Below are 14,513 nucleotides of genomic sequence, written 5' to 3' on the forward strand. Positions count from 1 at the left end.
ATCCAACCTCCGTTCATGATGAAAACTCTCACCAAAATGGGTTTTGGAGGAACTTTTCTCAAGATAGTCAAAGCCATCTACCACAAACCCATGGAAAGCATTATCCTCAATGGGGAAAAACTAAGGGCCTTTCCTCTAAGATCAGGGACAAGACAAGGCTGCCCACTCTCACCACTTCTATTCAACATAGTACTGGAAGTACTTGCAATAGCTGTTAGGCAATAAAAAGACATTAAGGGCATCCAGATAGAAAAGGAAGAAATCAAACTCTCACTATTCGCAGACAAAATGATAATATATCTAGAGAAGCCTAAAACCTCTACTAAGAAACTCTTAGAAACAATAGGCTTGTACAGTAAAGCTGAAGGCTATAAAATCAATACCCAAAATCCATGGCCTTCCTATATGCAAACAACGAGTCAGAGGAAAGGGACATGAAGAAAGCAATCCCATTCACAATCGTGCCCCAGAAAATCAAGTACCTCAGAATCAGCTTAACTAAGGAAGTAAAGGACCTCTACAAAGAAAACTATAAAACGCTACTCCATGAAATAAAAGAGGACATGAGGAAATGGAAACATATCCTCTGCTCATGGATAGGGAGAATCAACATTGTTGTCAAAATGGCAATACTCCCCAAAGCATTATACAGGTTCAATGCGATCCCTATAAAGATACCCATGAAATTCTTCAAAGAAATGGATCAAGCTATCTTGAAATTCATATGGAACAACTAATGCCCACGGATAGCTAAAACAATTATCGGGAAAAAGATGATGGGAGGCATCACCCTCCCCAACCTTAAATTTTACTACAAAGTGGTAACAACCAGAATACAAAGACAATCTACAGAATGGGAAAGGATATTCACCCAATACTCCTCCGATAAGGGGTTGATATCAAGGGTATATAAAGCACTGGTTGAACTCTACATGAAGAAAACATCCAACCGCATAAGAAAATGGGGTGAAGAAATGAACAGAAAGTTTCCCAAAGAAGAGATACAAATGGCCAAAAGGCACATGAAAAAATGCTCTTCATCACTAATCATCAGGGAGATGCAGATCAAAACAAACTATGAAATACCACCTCACACCACAGAGAATGGCACACATCCAAAAGAACAAAAGCAACTGCTGTTGGAGGGGATGTGGGAAGAAAGGGACCCTTCTACATTGTTGGTGGGAATGCTGACTTATTCATCCCTTCTGGAAAACAAAATGGGGGCTTCTCAAAAAATTAGAAATTGAGCTCCCATTTGACCCAGCAATACCACTTCTGGGAATATATCCCGGAGAAGCAAAAAAGTATAGTCGAAATGACATTTGCACTTATATATTCATCGCAGCACTGTTTACAATAGCCAGAATCTGGAAAAAACCCGAGTGCCCGAGAATAGATGACTGGTTAAAGAAACTTTGGTACATCTATACAATGGAATACTATGCAGCTGTTAGAAAAGATGAAGTTATGAATTTTGCATATAAGTGGATCAACATGGAAAGTATCATGCAAAGTGAAATGAGTCAGAAAAAGAGAGACAGACATAGAAAGATTGCGCTCATCTGTGGAATATAAAATAACAGAGTAGGAGACTAACACCCAAGAATAGTAGAAATAAGCACCAGGAGGTTGGCTCCATGGCTTGGAAGACCTGCTGGGGGAAAAGGCAGTTCAGATAGAGAAGGTAATATCAAGTAAGCTCTGGTTGGAGGACCTGCTCGGGAGGGGAAATGTGTGCTGAAAGTAGACTATAGATTGAACAGGATGGCCACTCGATACCCCTATTACAGACCACAACACTCAAAAGGAGAGAGAGAGAGATCAAAAGGGAATGTCCTGCCACAGAGGGGGGGGAGGGGGAGGGAATTGGGAGGTAGGAGGGATACTGGGTTCACTGGTGGTGGAGAATGGACACTGGTAGAGGGAGGGGTGCCTGAACATTGTATGAGGGAAACACAAGTATGAAAATATGTAAATCTGTTACTGTACCCCCATGGTGATTCACTAATTAAAAAATTAAACAAAAAAAAAGAAATATTATTAAAACTGGCAAGAAGACCAAAGAGAGAGCTCAAGGGACTGAGTGCATGCTTTGCAGGCAGGAGGCACTGGGTCTCTCCCCTGCACTGAATGGTCTGGTCTTCTGAATACTGCTGGCAGTGATACCCAAGCACCGCCCTAGAAGTACTTCCCAAACACTGCAGGGTGTGCCCCTTGCAACACACAAAATAATAAAATGAATTCTGCAATGATTGTCAGCTTACGCAGTCTATCTAGGAAGAAATTTTTTTAAAAGATTGTGTGTATGATGGGGCTGGAGCGATAGCACAGCGGGTAGGGCATTTGCCTTGCACGCAGTCGACCCGGGTTCGAATCACAGCATCCCATATGGTCCCCTGAGCACCGCCAGGAGTAATTCCTGAGTGAAGAGCCAGGAGTAACCCCTGTGCATCGCCGGGTGGGACCCAAAAACCAAAAAAAAATAAAAATAAAAAAGATTGTGTGTATGAGGGTACCAGAGAAATAGCACATGTAAGGAGAGCACCTACATAGCATGTGCGAGGTCCTAAATTCAATATCCAGCACCACAAAACCCACCCAAACATCTACAAGCCACGCTTCAAACTCTCAGTACTTCAGCACTTGACCTAGGATTCCAGAGTCACCAGAAATAATTCCTCAGTACTCGCTTGCCCACTCCAACCCCTTAACCCACACTCTCTCCCCTTCAGCATTGCTGGGGATAGTCCCTACTTAAAAAAATAAATAAATATGTAAAATGTTAAGTTTATCATCAATCAGGGTCAAGGATTTCCCATGCTAAGATTTTCCATGCTAAGTTTGTTGGATGATATAGAATGTGCTGAAGCTATAGAGTCAGAATTAGAGATGCCTCCACTGGCAAAACTATGACTTAGCCTGCAGAACCAGAGATGAACATGTGATCAATCAAAGAAAGAGATCTAGTGGTTTTGAGAGGTGGGGAATAAGGTGGAGCTTGGACAAAGATTACATGCTAGATTTGAACCCACAACCGAAGGTTTAGTCAGGAGTGTGTGTGTGTGTGTGTGTGTGTGTGTCTGTGTCTGTGTCTGTGTCTGTGTTTCAGTGTGTGTCTGTGTTGGATGCAAGGATCAAACCCAGGCCCGGGACCTCTACATCCCAGGCAAGGGCTCTACTGCTGAGCTACATCTGCAGAGCCTTAGCCAAGAACTTTTAGGTCTTGGGGAGAGATAGTACCAGGGTAAGGTGAGCTAGATTGAATCCCATATAAGGTGTCCTGATCACCACCAGTAGTGATCACTGAGTGCAGAGCCCGCAGTAAGCCCTAAGCACAGCTCAACTGTGGCCCATAAAAACTAACAAAACAGAACTTATAGATTTTGGCTTTGCCATGTTTAATTTCCCTCTGGCCTGAGGACAACTTTAACAAATAAACCTTCCCTCATGGAGTGAAGCCTCAGCTCAGTGTCCTGGTACCCTAGCCCTTTATTATCCTGCACTAGCAGCAACTGTGGCCCTCTACATCAGAGAGAGAGAGAGAGGCACTCTGCCTGAGGGGATTAGCACAGGAGATCAACGAGCAGAGTCACAAAAACATAGAGTCCAACCCTCCCAGCATCTTACAGTAGAATGAGGCCAAAGACTCCCGATTCCCTTCTAAGGGTCTGTCAAGGAAACTAAAGAAAAGAGAATCTTCATCCATAAACCCATTTTTTAAGAAATGAGATCAGTAGTATTTGGGGGACTTGATTACTAAAACCTTTACATGGAACAATATGTTCTTTGCAGACAAGGCCTCAGAACAAGGTAAACTATTACCACATCTAACAATGTCTTATCAAATCAACCTGTATCCAAAAGCGTCACATGACACCGGTGAGTAATGTTGAGTTTAGGCCAACACTTCAGTACACATTAGCACATCAATCGTAGTTTCTTGGGCAATGGTTTTGGTCTTTCAAATAAGCTGAGATCATAATCTTTTTGTTGTTGTTTCCTGCCAAGTGAAGTGGTTTCACCCTCAGCCTTTTCCAGACCACCGAAAGACAACAGGACTCTAAAGAGACCTGTGAGCAGCTCCTCCTGTGCTACTCCAGCCAACTTGAAATCTCCTGAAACAATGGGCTAAGCCCAGCCAGTACTCCAGGAGATGGGGTTTCTATGGGATCCAACACCTCTGCCTGAGAATGAATCATAAAACCACTGGCACCCCATTCCTCAGCATTACACCATCTACCCCAGTCTGCTTGAAGCCTGTTAAATGAAAAAGAAATCAGGAACACACTAAACTTAAAACCTCAAGTATATTTTAAAATCCTGTTTTTGATTCATTTAAATTAACAGATGTCAGGCAACTTCTTTACTCAAGCTGGGTTATTCTTAACTGGTTTAATACCACAAATGGTCAGCCACATTTTTCCATTTAAAAAAAAAAAAGCAACCTTTTTTTTTAATACTCTGACCAAAGTCATTATAAAACTCGGTAGATAATATGGAAACAGCTTACAATAAACATTGCATTCTAGCATAACTAATGAAAGAAATTACCCAGTTATGTGGCCAGGGGAATCAACTATTTGTTATGACAAATCTTGCAGGTCACAATTTTTTTTTTATTTTCTAGCACAGTACTTTCTAAAGTGCTTTACTAAGCGTATCAGCACAAGATTCTGCCTTCCCAAGTTCCCATCTTAGAAATGACTGCTACGTATTTACATTTAAAAAGAGCCTAAATTTTGTAAACCAAGATGCCTAAAATAATTTTTTAAAAAAAGTCTGATAATTCTTTCCTCCAAATAAAAAGGGAAAAATATCCTTATTGGCCTGGGTCTTTCCATTATACTGGAACAGTCTTCTGAGACCCTCAGTGGCTGCCTCTTTTGTTATTCAGGTTTCATTTCACAGTTGCAATCCATCCAAGAGACCTTCCCTGACTAACCAATATGAAGTTGGCTGGAGTAGGCCACTAGTTTTCACTCTGTTCTTCATGATCTCTGTCATCCCGTTGCTCATCAATTTGCTTGAGTGGGCACCAGGAAAGTCTCCACTGTGAGACTTGTTGTTACTGTTTTTGGAATATCCAATATGCCATGGGTAGCTTGCCAGGCTCCACTGTGCGGGCGAGATGCTCTTGGTAGCTTGCCGGGCTCTCCGAGAGGGATGGAGGAATCGAACCTGGGTCGGTTGCATGCAAGGCAAATGCCCTACCCACTGTGCTATCGCTCCAGCCCATTCTTCATGATATGTGTTTTAAATTCATGTTCATTTTACACTGATAGAATGCAAACAGCATGAAATCCAACTTGATCAGTTTTCATTTCCTTATTCCAAAACATCATCAAAGATTGTTTATTGAAAGGATTGCTATATGGACAAACAATTGAATGAATAAATGAGAAGGCTGTGGGAACTAAATAACTGTAAATTATATCTTCATAGTATTTTGTATATAATCATCTATTCATGTGCTGGGGGTAGTTTGTGTTTAATTCATTCATAAATATAAACATAATTTTGCACTAACTTCTGATTTCTCGGTGTTTCTTCTTGCTGTATTGACAGTAAACATTTAATGACATTTTACTCAGAAGAGTAATAATAAGTGGGCTATTAGAGATTGAAGGAAGAGGTGAGGAACATTTACTGATTTTTATAGTATAAATTCTCCCACTATAACCATTTCCAAATTATTAATGGTTAAAAAATACAATCACGGGGCTGGAGCGATAGCACAGCAGGTAGGGTATTTGCCTTGCACGCGGCCGACCCGGGTTCGATTCCCAGCATCCCATATGGTCCCCTGAGCACCGCCAGGAGTAGTTTCTGAGTGCATGAGCCAGGAGTGACCCCTGTGCATCACCGGGTGTGACCCAAAAAGAAAAAAAAATACAATCACAAAATTCCAAAATATGTAATAAACAACTCCCCCAGATTAATACAATCCTGTTAATAGAAACATTTCCTTTGGGCCCCCATATCTTGCTTACTTAGGTGAAGTCTAGAATCAGTTTATTTTATATATACATCTTTTCCACAGTCCCCCTTCCTGATGGACCAACATAACTGCTATCCATTCACTCTAGTCTGAGGCTCAAGGAAACCAGCAGGACATGTTGAGCTGTATTCTCTATAGTACTCTGTGGGCACTCCGGCTAACATTTAAGGTTTGAAACAAATCAATCAATCTCGCAAAACACAAATGAAATTGTTTTTAAATTAATTTTAAATAAAGGCATCCATACAACTGAATCAAGACACCATCAAGTACTACCAAGGATTAGAATCAAAACAAAAGAGGGATTCCAAAGTGACCACAAAATGGAACAAAATTCTGTGCTGCAAATAGAGATGTCTAGAACACTAGAACCCTACTCTATATGCAGCATAATTACATAGCACCCAAAATAAAATGGAGCCCTTTTCAATAATAGCTACCTACGAACCACAGTTTTGAGATAACATAACCAAAATTTCAAAGTGTATAATCAATATATATGTGCGTGATAGTATACTAGTAATCATTGTTTCTTGTATTTAAACTGAATGAAAAATCTATGGAATAATAAGGAAAAGATTCATTTCTATTCCACTGTATTAGTTAACAATCAGTATGTAATAAATTGCTCCCATAATCAGCAATTTAAAGCAACACACATTCATTTTCTGCAACAGTTTCTGCAATCTCATCTGGAAATTTGGCTGGAGAAGGATCTACTTGCAAGACCACTAGTAGCTAGTAGTTGTTGCATTTCTTTCTTTCTTTTTTTTTTTCTCTTTTTTGACATTGTCAGGCATCAAATCCATTTTGCTGGAAGTTTCTTACTGGGTAGTAACCCTCCCAGTCACCACCCCCATCTCCCCAACTACCACCCACTGCTCTAAAGTCTTTACCATCTATGTATCTTACACAGAGTAGTCTTCTTCACCAAAACATAAAAGTTAATAGGGTAATAAAGACTGCTAGCAAGAAGTAAGTAACTCTCTTATCAACCTTTTAATGGAAGTGACATTAGCATCAGATTATCATTACCACATTCTATGTTAGAACCATGACACTAGAATCAACCTATATTCAAAAAGAGGGGTTCATACAAGGGTAGAATTTCCAAGAAGCAGGAAACATTGGAGGTCCTTTTAAAAGAAAGCCTGCTGCATTTGTCCTCCTGGAATATCATTGAAAAGAACAAGCAGAACAAGACATCTCTTTAAACTTTGCAATATAAAATCAAGGCATATGGTTTTAAAACATAAAAGCTAAGATTCTTAGCTAAGATTCTAAGCTAAAGTCTTATAAAAACAAAACAGGAATAATGACCATAAAGGTTATTATGTTTGGGGCCGGATTGATAGAACAGCGGGTAGGGCATTTGCCTTGTATGGGGCCGACCGGGGTTCGATTCCCAGCATCCCATATGGTCCCCTGAGCACTGCCAGGAGTAACCATGTTTTCTGAACAAACAAATCAGTAACTCACATGAACTGACCATCTAAACAGCTTTATAGTGCCAAGAAATATAGTTTTGTCTAGAAGACAATACCTTTTTAAATTTTTTATTTTTATTTATTGCTATAGAACACTTTGAAAACACACTTAATGCTATTTTATTTTATCATATTTTTGTAAGATCTATGCCTACCACAACATTTTTCCTACAGTATTTCTGAAAACTGCTATAAAAATTCCAAACCTTGGCTATCACCTACATTTTTTCTCAGCTCTATCCAGCCAGATATTGTCATAGATCTGTTCAACACTCAATGGTTGTGCCAGGCAAAAGAATCTACCTATAAAGACCTTCAAGTGACTTAATCCATCAAGCATAAAATGTGAACTCAGAATACTCAGCACACTCTGTTCTAGACTAATGCAAATGTAGACAAAGATTATCTCAAACTTAAACATTCAAAACTGGTCTGTACCTCTTACTATCTTATGCAGAAGTTTTCGTGTGCTTTACTGTCCACGAAGCATCCCCAATTCTGCTATAAAAATACTTAGGTTTTGCTAACCACCTATTATTTTTTTTCAGAGAGATGATATTTGATAAGTCATTAAAATTGAAACTGCACCATGCTTAAGGACCTTAAATACAGTTATCCATGGGAAAGCCACTGAAAACTACCTTAGATTTAACCCTGAATACATGTTGACTAATAATGAACTCATGCATAATGAGCAAAGAAAAACACTGGTGCAAAACTCTAGTTAAAAGACAATGAGGAATTTCATGAAGATGCCAACACTCTTCCACCTGTGGAAATAATCTGACCATAGTTTCAATTTGTGAAACACGACCTTGGGGAATAGAGCGGATGTCCTTACCTCTCTGAGATGTATGTTTTCCTTCTCCTTCTGATCTAAAATCACTTCTAAGTGGCTGACCTGAGACTCGGCTTCTGCCATCCGCCGTGTACGCTCGCTGTCATCCTCCAGGCTTTTGGACGGCAACCCTTTGCTTTGTAACATCTCGAGAAGCTTTTTAATCGACTCATCTCTGGCATTGAGGGTCTGTTTCTGGGTTTCTATTCTCAGCTCCATTTCCTCCAGAGTCTTCCTCAGCAGGAAGAGCTCTTTGGCCTGTCTGTCATGCTCAGCCTGGAGCCTCCGGAAGTTCTCCTCGGTGAGCTCAATGGTGAAGTGCTCGGCTCCCCGGTTCCCGCTCTCTTGCTGCAGGAGGTGGTTGAGGTCTCTCTGGGTTCGCAGCTCATCCTGGAGGGCCTGGATCGTCAACTGAAGGTGCTGTGATGAAAAAGAGAGGGTGGGAGAGGAGAAAGAAGAGGCAAGGAGTCAATGGCAATGTCAAGGGTCCACTGCTGCTACCGCACTATGAAGATGGAATGTTAATCATGAGGTCCCGAGGACCAGCCGGACAGTCCTCCGGGTGACTTCAGTAGCATGGGACAGCACATGGAGGGAGGGAGATTAATTCAAGGATGCTTTCTGAATGTCTCAGGAGAAGAGAAATGTGTACATACACAGAACAATATATTAGTGTCAGTCACAAGGGAAAGTATACATCTACAGTTTTAATCGAGGAAGTGGAGAGGGTTAAAGGGGAACTTTCACAAGCACACCTGCTTGATGCCCGCAATGCTCCAGACTCAGTAGGCCCTGTTTCCTAGGGTGTTCTTTATTCTACAATCCATTATTTTCTGTGATTAATGTGTCTTTATTTAAAAATGAAAGGAATAGCATCCACCACAAGTAGACACAAACAAGGACTAGTTTTTCTTTCTTTTTCTTTTTTTTTTTTTTTACAAATAGAGCTGTGAACTGGTTTAGCAAACAGGATTACTGCATCTGCAAGCAAAAGGGAACAAACACGGACAGAGAGACACACTCAGACACACAAGGAGGTGGGCTGTGCAGAGCAAAGCAAACGAGCCGCAAAGAGTGGACAAACCTTGGTTCTTCTGGCATCCAGTAACTGAACAGCGTGGGAAATGAAACAAAATGAAGCAAAAAATCAACACAAAGAAAAATCCAGGGCAAGCAAAGGATATTTAACAGAAAGAACTTAACATAAAATACCTTCACAAAGAAAGAAAAAAAAAAACAATTTCTTATTATAGCAAAGACCCATAAGCTACACAGATCTATAGCACTGATGTTTGATAAACATGATTTAAAACAAAAAAAGAGAAAAGATATAACAAACGTGAAGTTTATTCTACTTTTTTGTTTTCCTAACTCTCACTAACCCAGGAACTAAGACTCCTGAGCATTCCAGGAAGAAATGCATAATATCAGAGATACCCAGTTGTTTAGCCAAAATCAGAGGACACTCATCAGTTATCAGCAGTAAAGGGATAAAGCCTTCATTGAAAGCAGTTGATGTTTTCTGCAACACACCATCCCCTAGGGCCAAAGCCCAGGCTGATCAGGGCGAGCAACCAACAGCTTGAAAGCAGTTGAATCCTGCTTCCAGGAGTCAGGAGGCTTCTAAGACAGCAGTGACTCTTTCACCAAATACATACTTCTGCCTGTGGGCCAGACATAACGCTAGACGTGATGATCAAGAAGCACATCAAGATTAGCTCCTACCTGCTGTAAAGTCACAGTATTGTAAGGCACAGATAACACCAGGTCTAAACTGCAGCTGGCACCAGAAGGACTGAAATTTTTTAATGTAGCCACATCCAGAAACTAGCACTGAGTGATGCTATGTCTCGATTAAACTCTTTGTGGGTTTATATTCCATTTTCCCACTGAGGAATATACGTTGAGTTGTTACTAGATGTCAAGGAGTAAGTATTCTTTTTCATCGTGTCACAGTGCCTCACAGAATGCAGAGTAAGTAACTGGTATAATAGTTAATATAAGGATCATGAATTCTATTATTTTACTATGCCACTCTTATAGAGTGTAAAATTTTATGGATTTTAGTACTTATTAAATCAAATGAATTGCAAAGTTATTCACAATTGAGTTTCAGGCATACAATGTTCCAACACCATCTCTTTATCAATGTCCAATTCCTTCCACCAGTGTCCCTCTTGCACCCCTGGCTGCCTTTGTGACAGGAATGTTCCCCCTTTCCTTTATACTTTAATCTCTGTGATTCACAATACTATATCGATAGGGTATCATGCATATCACTTTAGAGTTCCCTTCCCTGTCCTATCACTCCCAACTCTAGGAGTAAGGTTCCTATTAAAGGCCAGTTCTCAGTTCTTTGTTTCTATTTCCTTTGGGTACTCAATGCAAAATGTTAGAATGCCTTCATTATCCCAGAAAGGAGCCCTGTATCTTTTATTATTATTTCCCATCTCCTTCTCTCATCCAGGCTGTGGAAACCACTATTTTTGGTCTCTATGGGTTCTAGCCATCTAGATATCAACAGAAATGCACAATCAGAGGTTTGCTTTCACTTAGCATGTTTTCAAGTTTTTTTCCCCCTAGTTAAGGCATATATCAGTATTTCATGCATTTAGTATCTAAATATTATTCCATATAGGGACATATCACATTGTATTTATTCATTTCACCAAATAACTCAGAATAAATATTCAAAGCAGCCTTACTGAGAGCAGCCAAAAAAGTGAAAGCAACCTATACATCAATTAACTACTGAATAAGTAAATATGTGGTATATCCATACAATGGAATATTTTTTAGTCATATAAAGCAGCGAAATACTAACATATACTGCAACATGGTTAAATTTTGAAAACATTACACTATACAAAACAAGCAAGTCACAAATTACCAAAGAATATAGAATTCCATTGCCAGAATTAACAAATCCATAGATGGAAAATAAATTAATGACTAACACAGACCTGGGGTCATGGAATAAATGTTGGCTACTGAAAGTAATTTTTTCCAAAGTAATAAAAATGTTTAAATAGTGACAATGATCACACTATTTTGTGAACATACTAAAAATCAATGAATTTAACACAAAAGAAGGAAGACTTAGCTAGTATACAAATTAATCTTAATGAAACTGTCACCAAAATTATGTAGTATTGTAAATTAATGTAGTCTTCTTCTACTAGCATTCCTAAAGCAAATCAAAGCAAAATCCAGCGATGCATCAACAGCCTTGATTTTGGCTCAATGATGTAGCTGCTACCAAGACAGGAGTGGAACATGCAATTGAATGACAAGCCTGTGGTGTCTTATAGTGACCTGGATTTCTGAGACATTCCTGGTTTTCCTAGAGACAAACTTAATGAATTAGAGTAATCAGATTGGTAATCATGTTTTTTGAGAGTGAATAAAAGAGTCTTTGTAATGGGGCTCATCATCGGACCAGAAGAAAATCCAAAAAAATGTGATCAAAATTCTTTGACCAGAGGCAGCAATACTGAAAGAGTTTTGGCAGGAGGGGAGGGAGGGGGGAGTGTTTAAAGGGGATTTTCCCTATCCTGGGCAAGTTATCTATCCCTATCCCTTCCTTGTTGGATTCCCCATCTGCAAAATGAGGATAATCACTCTGACTAGCTCTGAGAGTCTCTGAGAGGAAATAAGTAAGGGAATACCTCAAGTGTCAGTGCCAGGTCTGAGAGTGAGGGGAAGGAAGAAGTCTGGTAGAAAGGAAGAAAATAAGGAAGAACATTAGAAAGGAATGAGAGGGAGAAAGGAAGGAAGAGAAGGATGGAAGGGAAAATGGCTCATTTATCCATTCAATGTGTATTTAACCCGGTATCTCCCTTCACAAATATGAAAAATCAAACATAAAAGGAAAAGAAACGTTTCATGTTCAGAGTCAGTGTGAACAAAGAAACTGATCACAGTAATCCTACTAAAAGTCAAGAGTGTTAGGACTGAAGTTACAGACAGATGGATGGAAAAACTGTAGATGTGAGTCAGGCTAAAGACCTGTGGGAAAATAGCCCGAACCAGGAGCCAGTATGGAGCTAAGTCTTTAAGATAAAATAGGAGTCGCCAGTGTTTAGAGGGGTGGAGAACAAAAAAGGAAAGAAATCAAGGAGGGAAGAAAGAATGGGAAGTAATGGATGAACAAGCACCAGGGCCTTAGTTACACCAGTAATATGGTGGAGTGGTTCAGCCATATATCCAAAACACAGACTCAACAAAACTGAAACCATGAGATTTAAGCTGCAATCACTGAAACCTGGTGAAATGTGCCTGTCAAGTTGACAGGTGAAGATGGGGGAGAGGCTGGTATGGGGAAGGAATATGGGGACACTGGTGGAAGGAAGTGGATTCCTCCACCTCTCTCAAGAGAGCCCGGCAAGCTACTGAGAGTATCTTGCTCGCACAGCAGAACCTGGCAAGCTACCTGTGGCATATTCGATATGCCAAAAACAGTAACAAGTCTCACAATGGAGACGTTACTGGTGCCTGCTTGAGCAAAGTGATGAACAATGGGACGACAGTGCTACAGTGCTACAGCTATTAAAATTGACTTTTCATTTTAAAATAACAGCATTTAATAATCCACCAAGAATAATATTCTCTCTTTTATGTCATTTGTAAAAGGGGGAAGAGGAAGAGGAAGAGTTCCAAATACATAGGGTTGCTATAAGAATTAAGTCAGTTAATACATATAAAGTTCTAGAAAGTGCCTGCTACAAAGCAATCATTTTTTATCAGAATAATTTGGGACATTATGTCATGACATGCTGTCATGACAACAGCAACAAGAACACACATTCTTTGGGTTTGACACAGGATCAGAGTTTTTAGGGCTGAAAGAGACCTCAGAGATTAGCTTTTAAACTTCATTTTACAAATGAGAAAATCAGATCCACACAGGCTAATGATAGGCCCAAGAGCACACATACACACACATACTGCCAAAGCCATAATCTTGGTTTCTGGGATCCTGGACTCTATCCTGATATGGTTTTTAATAATCCTAAGAGTGGATGAAGAGGGAGGGGCTTTTGACTTTGAAAGTTTAGCAAATGGTAGTGACATTGGGGAAGAGGAGAAAGAACCTATGTCATTCTCTTCCATTTCACTTCCATTTTATTGTTTGAGTAACAATAGTGAAGTAGTATGGGGGCACACAAGGGCAATGTATTAAGAGTTCCTTTCAAGTCCATGAAATTAGATGGCACGCCTATTTGAGAACAAGCTAAAGAATTTTTTTAAACAAGCAAACAAAAACCTACTCTAAAAGACAATGATCCATTACCAATAAAATATCTGGAAAGGTTAAAGCACTTTTTTAAGGGTGAAAAAAACTATCATTCTTTTTTTGTTTTATTTTGGGGCTACACCTAGTTTTCAGGGGCTATTTCTAGCTATTTCTAGTTAGAAGACCATGCTTTGGCAAGAATCAAACTGAGTCTTCTGCATGCAAAGTATACACTGTGGCCCATTGAGCTCTCTCTCTGGATCTAAAATTAAAGTTTTCAATGCCCCCCTAACCAAATTATTCAATTGCTTCAAGTTGAATCATCTTCTCTTCTCTCGAGCATGAAAGCACATTTCCTTTAAGGCAGTCACCCAACTACTTTTAAGGTAGTTATTGGATCAATAAGCAAGATCAGGAACAATCATTTCCACTTTGTACCTACACCACAGACTTCTGTGACTGTTCTCTAGCCCATCTCTAAATCTAGAAAACACCCTAATCTCAACTTTCTAAGTGGCCCATTACACCTTCCATGACTTCCAATCTACTTTAGCCTGGGAAAAGAAGCCCTTCCGACGTCCATATCAGGACAGGACATTTGTCAGGTGATTCAACCTATTCCCTGGGTCCCAGTCAAACTGCTGTAAACTTAGTACTTATGGCGGGGGGGGGGTGCAAGGGGCTTCCTAGAGGTGGAAAAACAGCTTATTACCTTCAAGTACAAAATTAAGTCTTTGGTTGGCTGAGTGTTCATAAACCTTTTTATTTCCCACTTTGATTCCGAGACCATTCTACAGCTGCCATCAAAGAGGCAAACTCTCATGTCCACAACCTGACCCTGAGAATCCCATGCAGGGCAATAATGTGGCTGAGACCAAACATATCCAAGCTACGTTCTGAACTCATTCTGCAAAGAGTACAAGCAGAACTTTATTTTTTTGGCAGTCTCAG

General features: G+C 39.9%; 1 protein-coding gene across 6 annotated transcripts in view; it reads right to left on the minus strand.

Moving 5' to 3' along the window:
• ERC2 (ELKS/RAB6-interacting/CAST family member 2) overlaps positions 1-14,513 on the minus strand; it is a 1,118,394-nt gene that overhangs the window by 912,098 nt on the left and 191,783 nt on the right. For 4 of the 6 annotated variants that reach the window (XR_008629737.1, XR_008629734.1, XR_008629735.1 and 1 more), the window contains exons 3-4: positions 9,411-9,434; positions 8,330-8,746 (exon numbers count right to left, since the gene is read on the minus strand). Coding sequence is in view for 1 of the 6 variants with exons in the window: in XM_055134481.1 (XP_054990456.1) it covers positions 8,330-8,746; positions 9,411-9,434 (441 nt within the window). In the remaining 5 variants the exon portion in view is untranslated. The remainder of the gene's footprint in view (positions 1-8,329; positions 8,747-9,410; positions 9,435-14,513) is intronic. The other 2 variants (XR_008629738.1, XR_008629736.1) reach the window with 1 other exon arrangement.

This window comes from Sorex araneus, chromosome 4 (genome assembly GCF_027595985.1).
Source record: "Sorex araneus isolate mSorAra2 chromosome 4, mSorAra2.pri, whole genome shotgun sequence".
Taxonomy (NCBI): Eukaryota; Metazoa; Chordata; class Mammalia; order Eulipotyphla; family Soricidae; genus Sorex; species Sorex araneus.